General features: G+C 39.6%; 1 protein-coding gene across 7 annotated transcripts in view; it reads left to right on the top strand.

Annotated features, from left to right (window-relative positions):
- Positions 1-4,940: 4,940 nt before the first annotated feature.
- Positions 4,941-24,343, top strand: part of Bbs4 (Bardet-Biedl syndrome 4) — a 39,529-nt gene continuing 20,126 nt past the window's right edge. For 5 of the 7 annotated variants that reach the window (XM_085689152.2, XM_048423916.3, XM_048423919.3 and 2 more), the window contains exons 1-5: positions 4,941-5,055; positions 17,674-17,716; positions 18,777-18,856; positions 20,207-20,270; positions 21,383-21,494. In XM_085689152.2, the coding sequence (XP_085545278.2) occupies positions 5,032-5,055; positions 17,674-17,716; positions 18,777-18,856; positions 20,207-20,270; positions 21,383-21,494 (323 nt within the window). In that variant the 5' untranslated portion in view covers positions 4,941-5,031. Of the gene's footprint in view, positions 5,056-17,673; positions 17,717-18,774; positions 18,857-20,206; positions 20,271-21,382; positions 21,495-21,809; positions 21,829-24,343 lie in introns of those variants that run through there. The other 2 variants (XM_087905284.1, XM_048423921.3) reach the window with 2 other exon arrangements.

The raw sequence follows: 24,343 nt of genomic DNA, 5'->3' as shown, positions 1-24,343 counted from the left end.
GCATCAGATCCCTCGTGCTACAGTTAAAAGTGGCTGTAAACTGCCTGGCATGGGTGCTATGAACTGACTTGGGTCCTCTGCAAGAGCAGTGACCACTCTACTGCTGACCCATTACCTCTAGCCCAGTTTCTTGTGTATAGAGATTATGGTTTTCAGATCAGTGTTGATGTCTTTTATTAAATTTGGATAACTCACATATTTCTCATATTTAGTTTGTTTCTTGAGATTACTGCTGTATGTAGATGGGTCTGCTATTTTCCTCTAGATTTCAGATGACTCCCCCACCTCTCACTTTCAACGTATATGCTTTTCACTTGACTGTTTTTAAGTTCTCTGGTTTTCTGATGCTAATCTATTAAAGTTATCTGATAGGATTTTCATTTCTCTTCATTTATTTTGTATCTAGTTTTCTGTTATATTTGTTCAGTAACCATTTACTGCCAATATGTCCTTTTTTTTCTTTTTTTTCAAGACAGGGTTTCTCTGTGTATCTTTGGCTGTCCTGGAACTCATTCTGTTGATCAGACTGGCCTTAAACGCAGAGATCCACCTGTCTGTCTCTGCCTCCTGAGTGCTAGGATTAAAGGCATGTGCCACACCACTGCACAGTTTGTCCTACTTCTTTTTAAAAAGAATTTTTAAAATAATTATTTTGTGTATGAGTGCTTTGCTTACATGTATGCTTGTGCACCACATGCATGTCCAAGGAAGTGGTGAGACTCCATATGGGTTCTGAGAATTCTACCTGGGTCCTTTGCAAGAACAAGTTCTCTTAACTACTGAGCCAAATCTCCCACCCTAAAATTGTTTTTTTGAGATTTATATATTTTATGTGTTATGAGTGTTTTGCTTGTACTTAACGTTCTTGCACCACATATGTGCCTGGTGCTTTATGGTGATCAGAAGAGGATCCCTGGAACCAGAATTATGAACAATTGTGAACCACCATGTGGGTGCTAGGAACCAACCCTGGGTCCTTTGCAAGAACAAGTGTTATGGGCTGAGCGATGGTGGCACAGCCCTTTAATCCCAGTACATGGGAGGCAGAGGCAGGTGGATCTCAGTGAGTTTGAGGCCAGCCTGGTCTACAGAGTGAGTTCCAGGATAGTCAAGGCTACCAAAGAAACCCTGTCTCAACAAACTATATATGTCAAAACAAAAACAATGCTCTTAACCACTAAGCCATGTCTCTAGTGTCTTTTTGTTTTTAAAGGATTTATTTTTATTTTATGTGTTTGTATATGAAGAACTGTATATGTGCATTACAGAAGTCAGAATGGGTGTCAGATCCCATGTAACTGAGTTACAGGCAGTTGACAGTTGCCTGATGTGGGTGCTGGGAACTGAATTCCAGCCCTCTGAAAGAGCCATGAGTGCTCTTAACTGATGAGCCACGTCTCCGGGCCCAGTAATTTTTTTTTTTCTGTGAAACAGTTCTCGCTAGAACTCACTAGCGAGAACTCACTCTGTAGACCAGGCTGGCCTCAAACTCACTGAAAGCCACCTGCTTCTGCTTCCCAAGTGCTGGGATTAAAGGTGTGCACCACCACTGCCCAGTCTGGTAATTTTTATTTTTAATCCACAAATGGAAGCATACCATATTTTTCTTCACTTTTCTCCTATATAACCTAAAGCTGCTTATTTCTTTTACATCTCCAGGAATTTTTACAAGCTAGATAGTACATCTTACAGTAGCATCTCGCTTTGATTCACTTAAACTGTCCTTGATGATGGACATTTGGATGTGTCTAGTATTTTTGTCTTATAAGCAAAGCACTGTGTGTGCTTCGGCTACATCTCCACTGACTACAGTCATTTGTACTATCATGAAGAGGCAATATTCCATGAAAGATTTTGAAAAATATGAATACTTAGTACTTAGTGTGCTTTTAAAGGGGCATTTCCCCACAATGTTGGCTGTTAATGGTGTGGGTTCTGGGAAGCCTGAGATGCTAGAGAGATGCCCAGCAGGTGGCTTCAGAACAAAGTTGGCTGAGGACCTTAAAGTCCAGAAATTAAATACTCCAAATAGAGCTTTTTAGACTTACACTGGAGAGATGGACGTTATGATGCTTAATACCTCTCTTGCCACTATTAAACAAATGAAGGAATAGCGATTGTTTAGAATTCATCCCACAGCTACATAATTTGAACATTCTGATGAGCAAAGCCACACTGATGGGAGTTTGCCAAGGGAAATGAAGATGTGCTGGTGAGACACTAAACATGCTTTAAGGAATTCCTAGGAGTTTTCTTTGAGGATATTCTAATTACCTAAGTTTGATGCAAACAATTTGAGAAACGAATGCCCTTTTTAAAAATGAAAATGGTAGCCCTTGAAATAAAAAGGGTGGGGGGTTCTACCTTCTTCCTAAGGTCTGGGGTCACAGAGACATGGGTAACATGGGCCAGTGGGTAACAATGCTTGCTGCCAAGCCCAATGACCTGAATTCCATCCTCAGGACTGACAGTGGAAGGAGAGAACTGACTTCCAAGAATTGTTCTCTGACCACTACATATGTGCCATAGTATATGCACTCCTCCTCATGATAAATACATGTAAAACATATAATAAAGGCTTCTGCATACTAAAGAGTATTATCCTCACAGGGTCTCTTCGAAGGAGGTTTATATATTGAGAACAAGATCATTAACTTTCTACTAACATCCTTAAGGCTCTCCATCTTAGTAACCGGCTGAACAATTCACCCAATTTGCTTTGGCTTTTTGTTTTTGTTTTTCAAGACAGGGTTTCTAAATATAGTCTTGGCTGTACATAATTTGTTTTTGCGGTTAGAAACCTGGCAGTATTTCTTTAACATGCATCTCTTTCCCTCATTCACCAACATTAATTTTATGATCATAGATTTACTCTAGCTATTTCCTACATTTTTTTAATGTCTTATATAGACTAGACTGGCCTATCTTGGGTGATCCTCCTGCCTCTGCCTCCTAAATGCTATGCCACTGTGACTAGCCTGTTTGTTTTGGAGAAAAGGTCTTACCATATAGCCACGCCTAGCTTGGAACTCACATGTAGCCCACAGTAGCCTGGTAGTGGTAGATTCATGGCAGTCCTCTGGTTTTCAGCCTTCTCAGGGCTAAGATTGCCAGGCCTGTTTTTCCTCCTCTTTTATTTTTATTTGCTTACTACTATTTTTTGAGACAGCGTTTCATATAGCCAGGCTGACCTGGAGCTCACTGTTATTAAGGCTGTTCATGAATTTCTGGTCTTTCTGCAGCCTCTCCAGTGCCAGGGTCACAAGTGTGTGCCACTAAGCACCTGCTTTCTATTCTTTAGTACCATCTCTTTTTCCCAAGGAAACTAATCTCTCTTAGATGATCAATTCTTGACATTATTCTTTTTTGAAACAGGGTCTCACTATTTTGCCTTGGCTATTCTGGAACTCCCTACTATAGACCAGGCTGGCCTCAAACTCATAAAGATCCACTTGCCTTTACCTCCCAAAGTGCTGGGATTAAATGCTTGCCACTACACCCTACTAATTCTTGGCATTCTTAATTAATTCTCCACTCAGTAGTTAACAAGAACTCTTTAACTGTTCATTCTTATCAAGCCATTCCTTACTCAAAACTAGTGCCTTCCCACTACCCTTTATAATAGATTCCCTCACATGGCCTTGGCGGGTCTAATGGCCTTGGTGGGTCTACCCTACTTGACTGTAAAACCTCCTCAACCATGGGAACCAACACTTCCTCAATTTTTTTTCTTTTCCAGCGGTACTGTCCTTCTTTGTGCTGCAAACTAGCCAAGCTTTTTCCATCCTCAGGGTCTTGGCACAATTTCTTTCTCTGCCTTAGAATTCTTCCCTGGTCTGCATGCTTCCTCAGCCTGTTTCCTCCAGCTAATAATGCCTTATTCTTTAGATGTAATTTAAAATATCAACCTAGGAGAAGCTTGCCTTGCTAGTCTAGGTTGAAGCCCCTGGTTATTTTCTCCTATTGTTCTACATTTCTTTGTTAGCAGTTCTCACAACCTGAATGCTATTTGATACATTTTGTTAATTTTATCTTTATTACTGGCATAGATAATACGTGCATATAGTGTAAAATTAAAGTTGTAAAAAGTCTACCTCTGTTCTTTGCATCTCTGCTACCCTGTTCTCTTCCCTAGAGGTAACCACTTTTAGTATCTGAATATCCTTCCAAAAATATTTTCTAATAAATAACTGTGTACATAATATTCTTTATTTTTGCTTTCTCTTTATTAACATAAATACTATATGCATTTTTGCACGCTGTCATTATCTATTAGTGTACCTTGGCAATTCTTACCATGTAAATAGTTGCCTCTTTTCATATGCCACATAATATGAACTTCTTATAATTTATTTAATTTCTACTGTTGGGTATTTAGGTTGTTTCTCAAGCTTTGGTTTACTCCAAACAATGACGCATTGGATACCTTTGTATGTAAAGCCATGTTTCATGTCTATGCGCATAGAATAAATTCCTATAATTGAAACAATTGGGTTAAAGGTTATGTGTATTTTTAATTTTTTTTTTTTAGTTGCTAAACTGCTGTTGAGAGCTTGACCAATTTGTTTCCACTGGTGAAGAAGGCATATTTTCCTCACAAATATGTCGGTAACAAATTTTGATGTCAACGTGAGGTAGATCAAATCTCTTGGAAACATACCCTTGCATTATTTCTCTTCCTGGTAGTTTTATTTTCGTATGTTTAAGAGCTACTTGTATTTATTGAGTGAACTGTTTTCTTCATAAACTTCGCTTCGCTATCTAATATCTGACTGATATGCTACACTCTAAAGTCATCCAGACCAATGCAGAGATCATGTCTGACCTCCGGCTGCGAGTTCCCTCACCTTTTCCTTCCGAGCTATGCCATCCGTGGTCATGCCACTCTGTGGAGACGCCAGGAGTTTACCAACCTAACCACCTACTTCCTGTCTCGGTTTCCTCCTTCCTTCCCCGGGCTACGACTTCCGGCTCTGCTGGCTGTCCGGGAAACGGTTGGCTTCCGGTCGCGCAGCGGTGGGCGGAGCCAAGATGGCTGAGGAGAAATTTAGGATGGTAAGCGCTGAGGTTCTGCTGTACCGTGACCGTCTCAGGGCGGGGCCCGGCTGGGCGGTGAGGCCGGGCGGGGAGCCGAGGTCGGGCAAGGCGAACGCCGAGCGCCTCGGTGCGACCGTGGGGATGCGGCGCGGCCAGGTCGCGCTCCCCCGCCAGGCTGGGCGAATGCCAGGCTCTGCAGCGCTTGGTCTGTATCGGGACTGCTCCTCCGCTCGGGCAGAAGAGAGCGTTTTTTACTGGCGATGGCTTTTTTTCCTGCTCTCTAGGTTTTTTGTTTTTCCGGGAAAGGGCGTACGCACCTTCGCTAGACAGTTTTTGATAACTGTGGATTCGAAATTTGAAAGGACGGAGGCCGTAAGCTCTCAGCGCTCCTGCCCACTCACTGCGACTGGCCCTTGTTTCCCCTTATGGTTATGTTTTGGAAATCAGTTGTTTCAGAACTCAGCTGTTTGAATTAAGCGTTGGTTAATTTCACAGAACAGCCTACATGAATTCAGGCTGACCCAGTAGTAGTTGGCTTTTTGCATCCCTGTACATCTCTCATGTCCTTGCTTGTTTGTGCGGGTTTTGTACGTACAGAGTATTTGCTAGTTAGTCCAGGCTGCTTTCCGGATTTGCCGCGATCCTACAGCCTTAATCCCCCTAGTGCAGGGATTACAGAAGTACGTCATCACTCCCAGCTGAATTTTTTAATTGACTTATAATAATTGTACGTTTATGAGGTACAGTATGATGATACGTCAGTTCATGCGTACCGTGTCTAATGGTCAAATCAGTGTAATTAGCATTTCTATTTTAGTATTTTGTCTTTGCGGGTTTGGAACCTTTAAACTCCTTTCCCCCCTAGTTCTTTATAGCATATAAATTGTGAACAGTAGCCATCCCGCTGTGCTCCTGGACATAAGCATTTTGTTCCTCCTGTCTGTCAGCATTTGGTTCCTATTACTGAACTTTCTCCCACTCCATCTTTTCCCTTTCCCAACTTCTTGTTCTGCTACTTTGCTAACCTCTTGTTCTACCCTATTTTTCATGAAATCAACTTTTTTAAGCTTCCACAGAGGAGCAAGAACGTGCCTTGGCTTTATCTGCTTGACATAGTTTACTTGGCTTAACTTTCCCCACACTGCTTTTTTTCTGACTTAGTGATATATTTACCCATTTGTTTGTATCCGTTGTTGGGTCCCTCCACTGATTCTCTACTTTCATACTATGAACAGTGCTGCAACGATTGTGTTTTCTTTAGATCTGTCCTCAGTCGTAGGCTGGCTGGATCGTAGGGATGTTCTGTTGTTTTGAGATAGGGTCTTCTCGCATATCCCAGGCTAGCATCAAGCTGCCATTCCTTTGTCTCAGCACCAAGGTGCTGGTAATATAAATATGTACCTCTGGGCCACTGGGCAAGGACTGATTATTCTATTTTTAGTTTTTTGGCGGTAGGTTTTTTTTGGGGGGGTTGGTTTTTGTTTTTTAAAGGCATATGTTCATAATTGAATTAAATTTCTGAGAAATCCCAAATATAAAACCTTCTCCCTTACTTTACTATTGGGTTTCAAACTTTGCCCTGCACTCCTGCACTAATAGAATTATTGTAGTTTTTTTTATATTGTCTTTTGAAAAACACCTTGGAAAATATAGACTAAATTAGCTGCCTCTGGTTGACAGTTTTATAATGTAGTGTTGTCTCAGGTAGAACCCTCTGCTGTTTGCTCTTTTATTTGCAGAGTAATCACAGCAGTCTTTACTCAGAAAACTCAATACAGAGAAGGAAACTCAGTGCATAAGCTAAAAATTAAAATAGCATGATTAGTGTTATTAGGTTTAAGATATTGGCACTATTGTCATGGGTATCCACCAGAGAAGACCCTGGGACATGGATTTAAGCCAATAGAAAGTCTTTATTAGCTGGTTGGCCGGCAACTACACTAGGTGTTCAAGATTCCATTGTAGCACCAAGCCTTTCTTAGGGTGAGCATTTAAGCACAAAAGCCATACTCTGGTTAACATACTTCAGTCAACAAGAACAGTGAGATGTAAGCAGAACTACAGAAGTCAGAAAGGAAGCTTAGTACATTTAGAGACTTTCCCAGAACTATGGACTTCGACGAATTAGGTCTTTGTTTTCATTTTGACAGGTAGTGCTGTCTGTGTGTTGAGTTTTATGGCTTGAATGGTACTTCCATTATGGAGTCAGTTATGCTAAGACCTCAGGGCCTACTAAGGTCTATAGACCTATTACAACCATAAGAGAAATGTATAATGTACACAATCCTAAATATGAGAGATGAAGAGCAATATAATTCCACAATACTGCTGTACCATAACTTTTTACTGTTTTTGAGAAAGAGTCTAACTTAGCATGTGGCCCCAGCTGGCCTGGGACTTGTTGTATAGCCTGGACACTGGTCCTACAGCCTTCAACTGCCTGAGATCTGTCTGACTCTGCCTCTCATGTGTAATGCTTAGATCACTTAGCATGTATATTATTGCTGCAGAAGTTAAGTGTGTAAAAGACCTTGAACTTAATTTCTTTGATGGCAGACATTGTGCTGTATGTTTAGGTTTAATTGTATTGAAAGAGAATGGCTTTAGTTTTGAAACGACTTTTATGCTTGATCCTTCAGTTACTTATTTTCATTATTACGTTTACTGCTAGAAGTTTTCTCTTTTTTTGTAGCAGTTATTTTCAGTGCATGGAAACTAGAATTTCAGGAGGGTGTTTTTGTTGCTGTTTTTTGAGATGGGGTCTCATTCTGTAGCTTTGGTTGGCCTGGAGTTAGATAATGTAGATCAGGCTGGCCTCAGACTCACAGAGATACTCCTGTCTCTGCTTCCCAAATGCTGGGATTATCTGTTCATTTTAAAAGTGATCTTTAAAAACTCTCTAGAGGCTAGAAAGTTAGTTCAGTGGTTAGAGCAATTGCTTGAGAATCCTCTTGAAAAAGATCCAGGTTGGGTTCCCAGTACCCACATGGTGGTGTTTGTTTAGTGACAAAGGAAAACATGCGTAGATCTGTAGGTAGATGCTGTCTATTTGGAAGAGAGGACCTAGAGGTGTAATGTCCTGGTGTGGTACTTATCTAGCACATGTGAGCCAGAGTACACCAAGACAAAAACTGGAACTACAACAGACAAAACAGTTATCAAAAACAAAACTAAAAACCCACACTTTCCCCACCATAGTCCTAGCCTTGGCAGTGCTGCCATGGTTAGCAGTTGTTCTAGGATATACCTGCAAGTTAATTGCTGGGTCGTTGCATGTGTACATCTTAAACTTAATAGTTTATGGGAAACTTAAGGTGTTTATCATACTTATGCTTCTGCCAACAGATCTTTAAAATTTTGCAGTTACGGTAAATATGAAATTATGCTTTACTGTTATATTACTTTTCATTGTCCTGATTATTGGGTAGAAAATCATTGGCAGTCCCTTCCTGAGGTGTAATGATTCTTTGTATTGCTTATTTTTGTGCTTTTCTGTTTTCCTGATTATTTTGTATTTAGTTTCTGCTGCTAATCTTTCGTTATATGGTGATTTTGTAATACAAATACATCCCCTTAATTTTTTGTTCATTTCTGAGGAGAAAATGAGCCTTAGACCCAGTTTCTTCTCTTATACACACAATATGATAGGTTGCTTCCTATACCAGATGTATGTGTGGGGTTTTCCTCTCACACCAAACAAGGGAGCAGTTCTGCAGCAGCAGCAGATAGCAGCTGGATGTCCTCTTAAACTGAATTCTGTTCGACAGTACCACGCATCCAGAGCTCAGCCTCTAGGATTGTTCCCTTCCCGTGCCAGTTGAGCTGCAGCTTGTTGGTTTGCTTCTGAGCAGCTGGCAATTTAATTAAAGATGCTTATTGATTGGTTTATTATAAAGGATTCTGCTGAAAAGATATATAGGACAAGGTATGGGAGAAGGAACTCAGAGTTTCCAGCCATGTCTTCTCCAGCTTTTCACCTGTGAACTTCCATGTGTTATCTCTGCAGAAACTCTAAAATTTGTCCTTTGGGATTTTTATGGCTACTTCACTGTGTAAGAATGATTGCTGGGTTGAAGAGATGGCTTGATGGTTAAGAGCACTTGTTCTTAAAGAGGATCCAGGTTCAATTCCCAGCATTCATATGGTGATCAAAGCCATCCATAACTCCAGTTCCAGGATATCCAACTTCCTCTTCCTACTTCTGGGGGCACCAGGCGTGTATGTGTCACACAGACATACATGCAAGCAAAACACTCACAAATATAAAATAAATAAATCTTTTTTTTTTTTTAAAAAAAAAGGATGATTGCTAATAGGCTGAGTGGGGAAACCCAGCAGTGATGGTCTAGTCAGAGTCTTCTTGGCTTCTGTGCAGCATTCCTAGAATATGATCTGGAATGGGGGAGGTATTGATAATATATCAGATTGGGTAAAGAATCTCTTTATTGATCAGCAGTACCAAGGCCAAGGGAGATTCAGGTTTTTATGACCTGTCTTAGAGAAGAGAAATTCTCGTACCTATGGCATGTCTTAGGAAGAGAACAGATCAGAAGAGGGCTGGGGAAAGGGAGTAGGGAGGGAAGGCAGAATGGGGGCACTGGGAGGAGACATGCTTTGCAACCTTTAATAATGTTTCAGTAGGACCCTAACCATTTAGGAAGTAACAAGGGTTATGAGAGTTATAGGCCAGTAACCAAAGATTTATCTGTGTATGTGTGTCTATGTATCTCACAATTCCTTTGTAAAACAGAAGTTAATTGGAACGTAGTTGAATATGAGCTCTTTTCTGTACTAGTTTACATACTGTTTAATTCTTTCTATAGTCTTTAAAACTTTGCCTTTCTGCTTTAGTCTTTAGTCCACTCTAACCAATCTTCTTGAATGTTTCCTCTGAGGTTCATTTTATCTAGTATGTTAATATTGATACTTTGGTTTCCTTTTTTTGTATTTTCTTGACATATCTTTTCCTATCCTTTTTCTTTGCCTTAACATTTTAATTTTATATTTGTAAAACAACATGCATCTAGTTGTTTAATGTATGTGCATTTGTGTGCACATAGCACAGCACATGTGTGAAGATCAGAGGACAACCTAAGGGAGTCAGTTTTTTTTTTTAAGATTTAGTTATTTATTATGTATACAGTGTTCTATCTGCATGCATCCCTGCATGTCAGAAGAAGGCATCAGATCTCATTGTAGATGGTTGTAAACCACCAAGGGGTTGCTGAGAATTGAACTCTGGACCTCTGGAAGAACAGGCAGTGTTCTTAACCCTCTGAGCCATCTCTCTACTCCCAGGAGTCAGTTCTTCCTCTACCATATGGGGCCTACATTTGGACTCAGATTGGTAGCCTTGACAGCATGCGCCTTTACCCACTGAGCCATCGCATTAGCCCTAGATATTTTTGTTTGGGGACAAGTTCTTGCTGTGTTCTTAGATTGGCCTCAAACGCTTTAACTTAAGTGATCCACTTTTCTCAACCTCATGAGTAGCTGAAACTACAGAGACATGCCATTGTGATTTGCTTAGTATTTTTAAAGATCCTTTTTGATTTTTTTTCTTTGGCTTGGAGAATTTCACTTTTCTCCTGCTTTTCTTGTCCTTCTGTTCCTCTCATTTTAAGTGTTGGAAGTCATGTACCTGGAGCTGCTGCACAACCTGTAGTTCACTCTACCAGAGTATCTCCTCCTTGGAGAGGGTCCTTGGGATGCTAGGACCTGCTGAGCTTCCTGAAAAGTTTCCTTGTATGTTTCTTTAGCTCCTCCGTCAGGAGGAAGTGTGCAGTTTGCAGAAATAACTACTCAGCACCACACGCTTCTGCTGGCTCTTACATTCTCTCAGTTATGTTGAAGGTGTGCTACTGATTTTCCTCCATTTTTGGTTTGAACATTGGGCCTTTGGGCTACTAGGCCACTATGCCAGAGCAGCAGTCATTTATTCTTAGAAGCTTGGCAAGGTTATGACACTCTCCATGACCAACACAAAGACAACAGCGACAGTAATCTGTGGGCCTAAGAGCAAATGTCTGGAAGGCAGTTTAACAGGCATGTCACACTTGTATAAGATGAGAACAGTTGCTTCCCCACTAGAATCTATAACCTCCACAGCCAGTCATTGTCTTAGCTCATAGTACCAGCCAGATGTTTCCTCCAGTGATGCCAGTCTTGAATCCAGTCAGAAAATAATTGGTTACCCTAGTGGGTACATCTTGCCTGGCATGTTGATGGTGGAGTTTGCAGGTCCACAGCAGAGCAGAACTGTGAGCAATAGTCATCCCATACCCCCACCAGCCTGCATATTGCTTGAGATTTGGAAAGCCAGCCAGCAATGCTGGAGCTCCCAGCTCAACCCCACCCTAATATCTCCATGTCCTTCAACTCAAGTGTGTGGTGTTTTAAGCAGTGGAATTCTCCCTGTCTAGTTCTGGCTTGTCTCCAAAAGTAGGAGCAGTAGCCTGTATTGTTTTGGAGGTCTCGGGGGCCTCCTTAGCCAGTAACTCCTGGGAGGTAGCCTACCCCTTATACTAGAATTTTTACCCAACAACCTTAATGTCTCATGAGTGCCCTTTCCCACCCGTGCATGCTTTTATTCAGGTTCCCTAACTGCTATTGTTATGTCTTTCCAGATGCTTTTTGAAATCTGCAAGACTCTCAATGCCTAATACTATATAACAAAAGCTTTTCTTTTGCAGATATTTGTGTGCATGTTCTCTGTATGTATATTTACATATGTATGGGCTTATGTCTGTAATGGGTTAGTGTGCACATGATGCATGTAAAGGCCCAAAGGTATGATATCCAGGTATCTTTCCCTGTTGCTCTTTATTTCTATTTATTGAGACACGGTCTCTCTCTCTCTCTCTTTTTAAGGTTTATTTATTTATTATGTATACAGTATTATTCTGCATGTATGCCTGCAGGCCAGAAGAGGGCACCAGATCTCATTACAGATGGTTGTGAGCCACCATGTGGGTGCTGGGAATTGAACTCAGGACCTTTGGAAGCACTCGCCCTTAACCACTGAGCCATCTCTCCAGCCCTGAGACAGGGTCTCTTATTTGAACCTAGATTGTACCAAACAGCTAGTCTAGCTAGCCAGCTTTCTTGGAGGATCTTGTTTCTGCCTGCCATGCCTACCTAGCTTCTGTGTGGGTTCTGGGGATCTGTATTCCAGTTTTCACACTTTCAGGGCAAGCATTTTCTTTATGAGGCATCTCGCAGCACTAATGAAAACTTTTTATAGAGGGTGGGTAGAATCCCTAAAAGCCCATTGCTGTCTGCTGCAAGTAAGTACCAGATGGTCTTGAGTGGCTAAGGAGATGCTAAAAATGAAATGTTAGTAAGGTTCTATATAGCATGTAAAGATCTCATCACTTGTATCGATTTTTTTTTTTTGCTCAAAGAGCAATATTGGATACAACAGTTGCGTGGGTGGCTAGTCTTCTATAATCCACAGTCATTTTTATGAGCATCTTGGGTGCTGATGTACACCTTCCCACCTCTGATGACCTTGGCTGGAGCTGAGTGCTGGTTAGCTTGACTCATGCCCAAGGGGAAGCAGGGCTAAAGTTTTGCCTGCTGTACTACTGTTGGAGCTGCCTCTGATTCTGGCAGGCTCTGGGTCAGCACTGTGGCACTTACTTTTCCATTATTAGACTGTTGAAAGGATCCTGGCCTGAATGAACCAGCTCCACCTGCAGTCTAGTTTCTAGCAGGGAAGAAATGGACACCACATACTCAGTCCACCTCTGAAACAAACTTAATATTTTTTTAGTTCTACTTTTTTTTTCTTAAGTCATTGATGCATTCTGTGAATTTTTGCTTGGGCTTTAAAAGTTCATTGGCACCACATTTTTTTGTTTTTGTTATTAATTTTTTCACTAATAACTCTGTCAACACAAGTCTTGCCACTTTTGCCTTAAAATGTTCTGAACAGAACCCATTCTCTGTTTTTTCTCTCATCCCTATTTGAATGCTTTAGTATCTTACAAACTAAATTTATGTATATGCCTATTAAAGTACATCTTCCAGGGCTTCTCCTACTTCATAAAGATCTTATCCAACCATGGGATTCAATAAAACCACAAAAGCCCCATGCCGGTCTTGAGTACCCGCTGAAATAAGTACCTTTTAAGATGCTTTACAGGCTTGTGGGTTCCAGTGATTGGCTCAGGTTGTCAGGTTTGTGAGGCAAAAGCTGTTACCTACTGAGTCATCTCCCTAGTCCTTCTTTCTTTAAAACTTTTTTATATTTGTCTGTGTGTGTGTGTGTGTGTGTGTGTACACAGTAGTACACATGCAGAGGTCAGAGGACCTCCTTCTACCATGTGGATCCTGGGGGTTGAACTCAAGTTGTTAGACTTTCTGAGCCATCTTGTAGTGCTTTTGGACCTAGTAGACTGGACATCAAAGCCTGCTTTTCTCATGCCTAATCCCTCAGTAATGTCTGTCCCTCTATTGTCTTCCAGGAGCCTCAGCCTGTAATAGCAAGTGTCCCTAATGACTCATGTGAGCCAGTCCTCAGAGGCTTTATTTCCCTTGTATTGCCTTATGTTCTGCAGCCTTTGGCTCAAGGGAGAATGGGTAGTTATTTTACTAAGTTTTTCTGCTTGCATGGCACTTGGACTGATCGCTTCACCTCCATGTCTGTAATCTCTGGCTATGAGAAACTCTTTCATTTCCTGTTTAAAAGTCTTCCCCCAGTCCAAGAGTTCAGATGGCAGAATATTCCCTACTTAACATAGTTTCCTATTCAGGGCCATGATTCAGGCCTCTGATTGCACACTGAATCATGGACTTTCCCCTTCCTCTATCTTGAAGGTCAGACTTGAGGGGCATCTTCTCACTTCTGTGTTCCTCTTCTACACTCCAGTTCTTCCCATGGGTTCCAGGTTCTTGGATCCTAGACAGAGCGCTTCAGATCTGACTTGTATTCTTTCCCTTGTTTCCTGTCAGCTGTAAGACATGGCAAGGTAACATCTCCATCTTACCCTACCCCTTTCCTGCTAGATCAGAGGCTGATGTAGAGGACAGCCCTGTTTTTTGTTTACATAGGCAAGTTCTTTGGGGCAGACAGCTGAGCCTCAGTTGCATGTCTTCTTGCCCACACTAAAGTCTGTACAATAGCTGCTACACCCTGTTTAAGATCTCATCCCATATGCTCTATTTTCAGAGACTGCAGTGTATTCTCTAAGTACATCAGTGGGTTGGAAACATCCTCAAATGTACATGGTGGTCACCCTTTATTAAGGAAGCTTGCCACCCCATATTATATACTGTATACTGGGATCCCTCCCTAAGGACACTTCAGTCTTAGACGGTGTGGCTTTGATCACATGTCTTATCACCCATTGCAGGACACGTGTAACTGCCAGTATAGTAACGAGACATACTATGCCATTCCATCTAGGGAAAGATAGCCATGTCAGGATTAGCTCTGTTCTACTCTATGACAGATCAGCCTCAGTTAACATGTCTCCTCACCCTCATCATAGGGACCATGCAACCACTCCTCCCTACTCCTCTTTGGTTCTCTTGGTCCGTTTGGGTACCAGTTATGTTGTGCAACTTTTCTTGGGCGATATGAACAAATATTTGTACTCCCTAAAGGTAGGTTACTTAAAACAAGCCAAAGAAATGATTCTCCGACTAGTTGGTGAACCAGAAAGTTTGTGTGGGGTTACTTATGGTAACAAAGGTGACCTAAAGGCAGTTGCATCGCAGAAAAACCCACCCTAGCATTGGTGATGACTTCCCAAGCCTGCATTCCTGCACAGCTTCACTAGGTCTGACCCGACTGTCTCCCCATCTGTTATTTACTACTTTGATGATCTTGTGTGTGTAAATCTTGAGCTTCATGAGAACAGTAAGTTTTTTCAACTATTTGAGTCTAGTAAGACTCCCTCCTTCCTCCAGGAGGAAGTAGCCACATAGCATCTTCCTTTTGTGAGTATTGAAGACATTTAGGATGCAGACTTAATTTCTGCATGCTGCAGGAATCATCAGATACTTTAATATCCATTGCTATCTGCCTATTTATTCTATTGTTTTTAATTTTGTACTTCTGCCTTGTACATACTACAAGCTATACTACAAGCTATATTTTTTCTTTGTGTAACAAGTTGCTGAGAATACTCACATGCTTTTACCAGTTCATTTGCTCATTTCACTTCCTCTTTCATTCTGTGATTGTTTTTTTCATTTCCTAATGTAATTTCTTTAAAAGCATAAGAGTCTATAAACTGAAATTCTGAGTCTTCCACATTTGCCTTTTATTATTATTATTATTATTATTAGTGGAACTGAGAATTAAACCTGGATCTCATCCATGCTAGCTATGTACTGTGTCACTGCATGACACCCTAATCCTTTAGAATTTGTTGAGCTAGGGCAGGATTTCAGTGGGAATTACTTAGTATACTGTTTTTCATTGCCCTTGCCTTACTTTTTTATGTTGTTGCTTTTATGGTTTTAGTTCTTTTTTTTTTAACAAAAGATTACATGTATGGGGGTTTTACCTGAATATGTGTGAGTATACCACCTGTGTGCCTGATGCCCACAGAGGCCAAAAGAGACATTGGATTCCCTGGAACTGGAGCTACAGACTGTTGTGAGCCACCACGTGGGTACTGGAACTTGAACCTGGGTCCTCTGTAAAAATAGTCAGTGCTCTTAATAGCTGAGCCGTTGTCTCCAGTTCTGTTGTTTTGTTTTTTGAAACAGGGTTTGCCTATGTATCTGTGGTTAGCCCCAAACTGAAGATCATTCCTTCTCAGCCTTCTAAGTGATGGGATTATAAGCGTGCATCACCATGCTTGGCTTGGTCAGCCTTTCCTCATGATATATCTGAGTGTGGAGTTTCTTTTGACAGTTATGGAAATGCAACTAGTAGTATAGACTGAAGATGCAGAAATAGGAGAATCATGAGTTTTAGGCCAGCCTACACTATACCTTTTCAAACTTTTTTGTTTTGTGTAGAGATGGCTCAGTGGTTAAGATTGTTTTTTGTTTTTGCAGAGGACCAAGGTTCCATTCTCCGCACCCACGTGGTGGCTCACAAGCATCAATGACTAATTACAGGGGATCCAATGCCTCTTCTGACCTCTGTGGGCACCAAACACAGACACAGTACACAAACATGCAGGCAAAACATTCATACACATAAAATAAACAAAATTTTTAAAAGTTTCTCTTATTTCTAAAAAATTACAGCCAGTATTTTCCTCCCTATATTAAGGCATATAAATCTTTTTGTTGTTCTTGTTTTTATTTTGAGACAGGTTATCACTATATGGCCCTGGCTGTCCTAGGTAGATTGGTAGTCTCTAACTCTGAGATCCTCCTGGCTCTGCCTTCCTAAGTACTGAGATTAACGGTGTATGCTACCACAACTGGCCCATATCTGTAGTGAGGGGCTGCGGGCAGGCCTGCCTTTCATCCTGCCCGGCTCCCGCACAGCTAGCTTAGCCCCAGAAATAATAACACACAAGTTATATTCATTTAAACACTGCCTGGCCCATTATCTCTAGAGAGTTAGTTACTGACTAACTCTCATATCTTGATATTAACCCATTTCTAATAATCTCGTGGTAGCACCATGAGGTAATGGCTTACCGGAAAAGTTCAGCATGTCTAACCTGGTGGCTGGCTCCATGGCGTCTGCCTCATTACCCTCTTCCCAGCATTCTGTTCTGTTTACTCCGCCTACCTAATTTTCTGTCCTATCAAGGGGCCAAGGCAGTCTCTTTATTGACCAATGAAAATAACACAATAGACAGATAACCCTCCTCCATCACATATCATGGTGTATAATGTATAAAATTAGGGATCTGATATAAGGAAAATCCATTTAAAGATTTTCTAATAAGTTACAGGGTCAGTACACTGTTGTCATGTCCAGCATCTTCCTCTATTGCTCTCCATCTTATCTTTTAAGACGGAGTCTCTCACTGCACTTGGAGTTACTGATTTGGCTAGGTTGGCTGGCCAGTGAACTCCGAGGGTCTATTTGATTCTGTTTCCCAGCACACATGCCTCTGCACTCAGCTTTTACTCGGCTACTGAGCACTAGAATGTGGGTCTTCATACTTGTGTTAAAGGTCCTTTACTGACTGAGCTGTCTACCTTTTATCAAACAGAGATCATGGACTGGTGAGATGGCTTAGTGGATAAAATGGCTAGCTCTTGTCAAGCTTGACAAGAGCTAGGTCCTTGGAACTCACATTGGTGAATGGAATAAAAGACTCTTGAAGGATGACCCTCTGCACGTGCACATGAGTACACAGACACACACAATATAAAAACATTTTCTGGTTTGGCTTCAGAGAAGTAGAACATTAAATATACTTTATGAGGTATCTAACAGTTTAGTGTATTAATATGAGTATATTTTATACATTGTAATTTTGGTAAGTTATAAATGCATATATAATATGTATTATGCATTATGAGCAAGTTGGATAGCCAAAGAATAATGTGGTAATTTAAGTCATAATCATAATGCCTCTTTTTATACATCTCTTCGTTTAATGGATTGATTACATGGCTGGTGAGTTACTGATCATTCTTGTTAAATGAATGTGCTTTTAATTAGCAATACATGGGCTGCTTTAACACAGATAACTTCTTTCATTTCAGAAAACTCAGGTTCCTGAATCTCAAAAACCCAGACCAAAAAAAGGTCTGTAATTTCTTTGTGTGTGTGTGTGTGTGTGTGTGTGTGTGTATATATGTACCTGTTTCTTTGTCTTATTGATTCTATTATATATATATATATATACATATATATATATATATAGCAGAGCTTTGTAAAGCATGTTAGGAAATGGTTCAGCCCTTACACAATATCTAGTTTTTATTTTATTCAGTTAGATTTATTAGTGACCTGTAGTGTACTTAAATGTTCTTTGGTTAATATGTCAGTGTACACTAATTTTTATTTGTGTAATAAGCATTCAATTCTTGTACAAATCAGAACTTCACTAATTTTATGCATATGTTTAATAAGTGTGCCATTTAATTTTATTTAAAAACTTTTTTTCTTTTGTTAATTTCCTGAGGGAAAAATCCATGCCCTATTTATCTTTAAATTCATTCAAGCTGGTCTTGAACTGAAAATACTTCTTTCACAGCCTTCTGAGTAGTTGAGATTTATGAAATTCAGTTGTAATTATGCAAGTATCTGATAAAATTATTAGTATTTTTATTCCATTTCTGGATATGAAAATCATTCTGTGTTACCTCATTTAATAACCAAATGATTGAGTTAGTTAGTAGGGCTAGTTAGTATGTGCTGTGATTGTCAGTCCGGTATGTATTTTACCCTTTCTCTAGAGTCAGACCCATGGGTCAGTTGACCACAGGCCTAGAAGAGGACTGTATATCAACCAAGAATTAGTCCAAGGGTCAACAAAATAGATCAGTGAGTTAAGGGACCTGCTACCACCCTGATAGTCCAGATTCAATCCATAGGACCCACATGGTGGAAGGAGAGAACCAACTTCTTCAATATTGTCCACTGACTTCTGTTTATACAGAAGTATATATACAGCTGTGGAACATGTGTACCCACACATGGAGAGGCACAAAATAAATATAATTCAGAAAACAAGATATTTACATATTCCATGAAGAATTTAATATGGTATCATAATTACTTATGGTTAGTTTAGACATGACATGCTAAGGGAGAAGATCTAACACTGATTATATTGTTTGTTATGTCAAAATATACTTTCCAGCTCCAGAGTTTCCTATTGTGGAGAAACAGAACTGGCTGATTCATCTCCACTATATCCGGAAGGATTATGAAGCATGCAAGGTGAGGGACTGCAGCAATGGAAGGGATGAGAGGCAGACTGGGCCAGCAGTGTCCACAGCACAGCATGGCAGTGAATGTCTTGAATTTGCACCCCCTACCTTCCTGCTTTAAACTTCATTATTTTAAATAATAGTTTATCAACCTTGACTTTAATCTTTTCTCTTTTTTAGTGTGTTTCTGTATAGCAAATAGGACCAGGTTCCTACCTGCTTAAAGCTATCACAATTTTCCCCATATGCTCAAACCCTTTAGTATGACATTTTCAGTCCTTCTCTTTCTGACCCTCTCTTTTGCTTCAGCTTTTCTTCCACTCCTTGCCAACACACAGTTTGAAACTTCACTTTAGAAAGCCTTCCTTAATTCTCTGAGTTGGAATCAGATGCTGTCTTTTGAGCTTCTAAAGCACCTGAGCCGAGCCCATCACAGTTTAGAGTTCATGTGATTTGCTGATCAGAGAATCCCTAGTGTCTGCAAGGGTACTTAGAAGTTTTCTCATGTTTTCCTAGCTTAACTAATTAGATTTGAAAAAGGGGTTGAGAAATTCTCTCTGTCATGAACCAGATAGTAGCTTAATTAAATTTTTTTAAAAGATATGGTCTCACTTTGTATCCCTGGCTAACCGGGAGCTTCCTCAGTAGACCAGGCTGTCCTCGAACTCACAGAGATTCACCTGCCTCTGCCTCCTGAGTGCTGGGATTAAAAGTGTGTTTGCCTCCACGCCAGCCCAAGACAGTAGTGTAGACTTTAGGGTCACTGTGGTCGTCATATTTGTCATCTTTTCGTTGGTTTTGTTTGAAACAGGGTTTCATGTAGCCCAGGTTAGTCTCAAATTTGATAGTTAGTAGGGGATGATTTCTTGATCTTTGTCTCCACCTCCTGAGTTCTGGGATTGTAGGCATGTGCCACAATTCATGGCTCCTTTTTTAAATAATGCAAAAACAGAAAACTTAAAAATTTTTAAATATATGTGTGTGTGGATGTTTGCCTACATGTATGTCTGTGCACTGCATGCAAGCAGTGCTGGAGGAGGCCAGAATTTTGGCATCAGGTACTGGAGTTACAGACAGTCATGAGTTGCCTTTTAGGTGCTGGTAATCGAACCCCAGTCCTTTGGAAGAGCAACAAGTTCCCTTACTGCTGAGCTGTCTTTTCATTCCTAAAAGTATTCTAAATGAGGGTTCAGATTGCTAGCCTCATTCTAAAATAAGTGATGGTAAGAAAAACAAAAATCTTGAAGGAACTACCTGACTAGTCATTATTAGTATCCTAGGTATCTCATCTATGCCCTTGCCTATTTCTACTGTTTTCTTGGCAACATTTAATCACTACTCAAGTGTTCTTCTCTTTTAGGCTGTGATTAAAGAACAGCTTCAGGAGACTCAGGGATTATGTGAATATGCAATCTATGTCCAAGGTAAGACACACTGTTTCTTTCCTTACTAAAAAATATATTTAGTCTAGGTTCTTGGGAAATAAAACAACCAAATAACTTAGGGAATACTTAAATTCAGCTACTGTCTCACAAAAGTCTTAGTCACTATCCTTTGAAATTTGAACACAATTCTGTGTGTGTGTTGCACATGCACCTGGGGCTAGAGCATGACACCAGGTGAATATATTTTTAAGATTTATTTATTTATTATGTATACAGTGTTCTGCCTGCATGCACACCTGTAGGCCAGAAGAGGGTATCAGATCTCATTAGGAATGGTTGTGAGCCACCATGTGATTGCTGAGAATTGAACTCAAGATCTCTGGAAGAACAGCCAATGCTATTACCCCTAGCCATCTCTCCAGCCTGAATGTTTTTTATTTTTAAATATATGTTAAAATTATTATTTTACATGTTTGACAGTTTTGCCTACGTGTATGTCTGTATCATTTTCATGCCTGATGCCTGTGGAGGCCAGTAGAGAGCAGTGGATTTCCTGGAACTGGAATTACAGATGGTTGTGAGCCACCATGTGGATACTGGGAATTGAATTGAACTCTAGTCTTCTGCAAGAGTAACAAATACACTTAACAAATTGAGCCACCTCCATCCCTTCAAAGGTTTTTTTTGTTTGTTTGTTTTGTTTGTTTTGTTTTTTGTTTTCTGAGACAAGGTTTGTCTATATAACAGTCCTGGCTGTCCTGGACCTCACTCTGTAGATCAGGCTGGCCTCAAACTCAAACTCAGAGATCTGCTTGCCTTTGCCTCCCAAGTGCTTGGGTACGTGTGCCACCACCACCCAGCCAAAATATTATGAAGAATTTCTGTGATATGCAAAAAGACCAGTTATCTGGGTAAGATGCTGGGAGTCTGGGTAGGATACTGGGAGCAGAGGGCAGGTGGAAGTTAGCTTATTACAGGTTTACCTTACTGACACTTTACTCGCTTCTGCTCATTTGGTGATAAGTGACTGGCTTCAAAGTTATTCAACCCTTTCTCTAATGTGGAATTTTTCCTCCTCCTCCAGTTTATCTGATGCCATCCTCTTTGTCCAAGAATATGGTTTATTTTCTGTATTTTCTTTTGCTTGGCAGCACTGATTTTCCGCCTGGAAGGAAATATCCAAGAATCCCTAGAACTCTTTCAGACGTGTGCTGTTCTCAGCCCTCAGTGTGCTGATAATCTCAAACAGGTGGCCAGATCTTTGTGAGTATTGGAGCAATCACAGAGAACCACATAAAATGATTTCTCCTGGGCTAGGCAGTGGTGGTACACACCTTTTATCCGAGCACTGCGGAGATAGAGACAGGTAGATCTCTGAGTTCGAGGCCAGAGTAAGTTCCAGAACAAAGAAACCCTGTCTGAAAAAAAAAATTAGAAAAATAAAAAGGCTTTCTCCTGAAATGCATTCTAGGGAGAGCCTGTTGCTGGCAGCCAGATGCCTGTGAGGTGGGAGGCCAGTGAATACTGAATGGTAGAATGGGCTTCATTTTGGAGACCATGGATTAATCTGGAAGTCAGCTAATATTAAGGAACTCAGGTATTTTTGTTGAATGAAAACACTGTTTGTCATAATGTGTTTATACCATAACTCTTCTGTAGTCATATAAGCAACTCACAGCCTGTTCTGTTATTTAGTGGAGTATTTGACATATAATAAGCTTGTGGTATTTTGAGTGAATGACCTCCAAATTCCTAAATGAAAACACTTCTGAAGTCTTCATAAACTTTTTCAGAATAGTCCAGTGTTCTATGCAGTGCCACCTCTATGTTCCTCCCTACACTGCCATTCAGACTTGCATCATTTTTACATAAAAGTCATTTTTTTTCCTTCAAACTCATGATCAAGGAAAGAAACTTTGATTCAGGAGGGAAAGACATGCCCTTATTGGATGATGTTGATAAATAATGGCAGCTTGTGCTTAATGGCATATCATTTGACTTTTTTGTTTATTTTTATAGAATGCTATAGGAAGTTATAGTGGTATATTATTTGTGTTTTAATAAATGAACCTTGCCTAAAGATCAGAGAGCAAAGCAGCCATTCAACTTATAAAGAGAACTAACTCGATCTTTCCTTGCATTGTACGGGACACACCAATAACTGGAACCCCTATATTCTATAGTGATGCAAATAAATCAGCAAAGGCAGGTTACAAATCAGAAAATTTAAATAAAGTAGATCAAAACCCTTATGATTCTGCCAAAAAGTCAATTATATGCTCTTCTTATGGTACTAGGGATTTTAAAGAACCTCTCAACATAGGTACTAATTCACAATACGAAGAAAGAGTTGTTTTGCATGTTGAAACCACTGAACTTATACCAGATGATACAGAATTGACTTCATTATTTATTCTGTTACAAAATACAATGAGGAACAGGAATCATACCATATTCATAACACACCTCCAATCATTTGATCAGATATAACTTGCCAAAAGACAATCTCCTCAAAATTAGGATTGGGGAAGGGTTTTGTTTCTGTTTTTTAGGAGAATAAAGGTATGCAACTAAGGAATCAGAAGACCACTGAACAGATGGGACATCTGAAGAAAAAGGACAAATCACCTAGGAAAAAATTCCCAAGTAAAAGAGTAAATTGACTTATTGGCATATCACATTTCCAATAGGATAACATTTCTTAAATCTTCCCAAATGTTTGTTTCTGCTGTTCTCTACAGACATATAATGCAAATGGTCTTTTTGTAGTCCCAGTCCAATTAAAGATTAAAACTGGCTTTGGACTTGGAGTGTGGCTCTCTCCTTCTCTAAACCCAAGCACGCTTGTTAAAGTAAAATTAAAAATCTCTGTCTCATGACAGAAGAGCCACCTGATATGGGACAGAAGAAAAACAAAAATTTAGGGACTGTTTTATAGACATAAATCTCAAAATCCTTTGGTTTTATTTTGACTCTTTATCAGCTTTTCTTAAGGTATAAGTTTTGTAAGATATATATATATTTAATATATTATAATATATAACATATAATATATAAAAATATAAATTATATATTACATAAATATATAAATTACATATTCATAAAATATATAAATATAATTTAATATATTATAATATATAATATATTGTATAATATGTAATATATATTAATATATATTAAACTTTTTGTCATGATATTAATGATCATATAGAGTACTAACTAATTCTAGAAAAAAGGTTTTATCTACCTTCCTGTACATGATTTTGGGTTTGAGTCTCTATCAGTTTTCTTCAGTGAACCATGAGCGACCTTTGAAGTTTCCGAAAGGAGGATGGGGCCCCACAACAACAATTCCTCCAGGACTATGATAACACCACTAAGTTGAAAAACACTATCTAAAGATCGATTTTGGACTACAAACTGTTCAGAACAATTTTGAGGTGGCTAGCTGAGATGATCCAGCCTCACAGACTACTCTAGCCAGGACTTGAGACAAGCCCTGCACTTTCCCAATACACAGAGAATGGACAATAAATGATAGAGCTACCTCTCCCAGGACTTGATAAGTATTCCAAATTTTTCTCTTCATGATCCCCTAAAGATACAGTCATCCCAGATAGCAGAAAGTAAATTTAATAATGAAACACCTATATGAAAAGAAAAAAAGGGGATACATAAGATACAATAAAAGGGTAGATTATTGAATCTACTCTGAAAAGAAAAAAGGGAGGATATAGATGTGATAAGATAAAAAGTTAGATTATTAAGTCGGCTTTTAAAAAGCAACTACTAGTTTTAAATATTTTACATTGGATTGGACTTTTATATATTGTATATAATTTTTTTACTGATACAAATTTGAGATTAATTTTGTTAGAACATACATTTCTACTGTTGTTCAAGGTATTGTACCTATACAACTCATTTAACAATGCAGTGCAAATTTCTAGTCCTTGAAAATTATTATTACTAACTGTTTAGGATAATAAGGACATGCAGGTTAGTAGTTAATCACCTATTATAATCAAACTGTAGTCATATTAGATATGTTTTCAAGGTCAAACAAACATATATTTTAGATAGACAGGTCATCTTAAGACACTTCAGAGATC

Source organism: Myodes glareolus, chromosome 4, assembly GCF_982192425.1.
Source record: "Myodes glareolus chromosome 4, mMyoGla1.1, whole genome shotgun sequence".
NCBI lineage: Eukaryota > Metazoa > Chordata > Mammalia > Rodentia > Cricetidae > Myodes > Myodes glareolus.
Note: the sequence above shows the minus strand (reverse complement) of the source record. Positions and strands in the feature narration are given on the sequence as shown.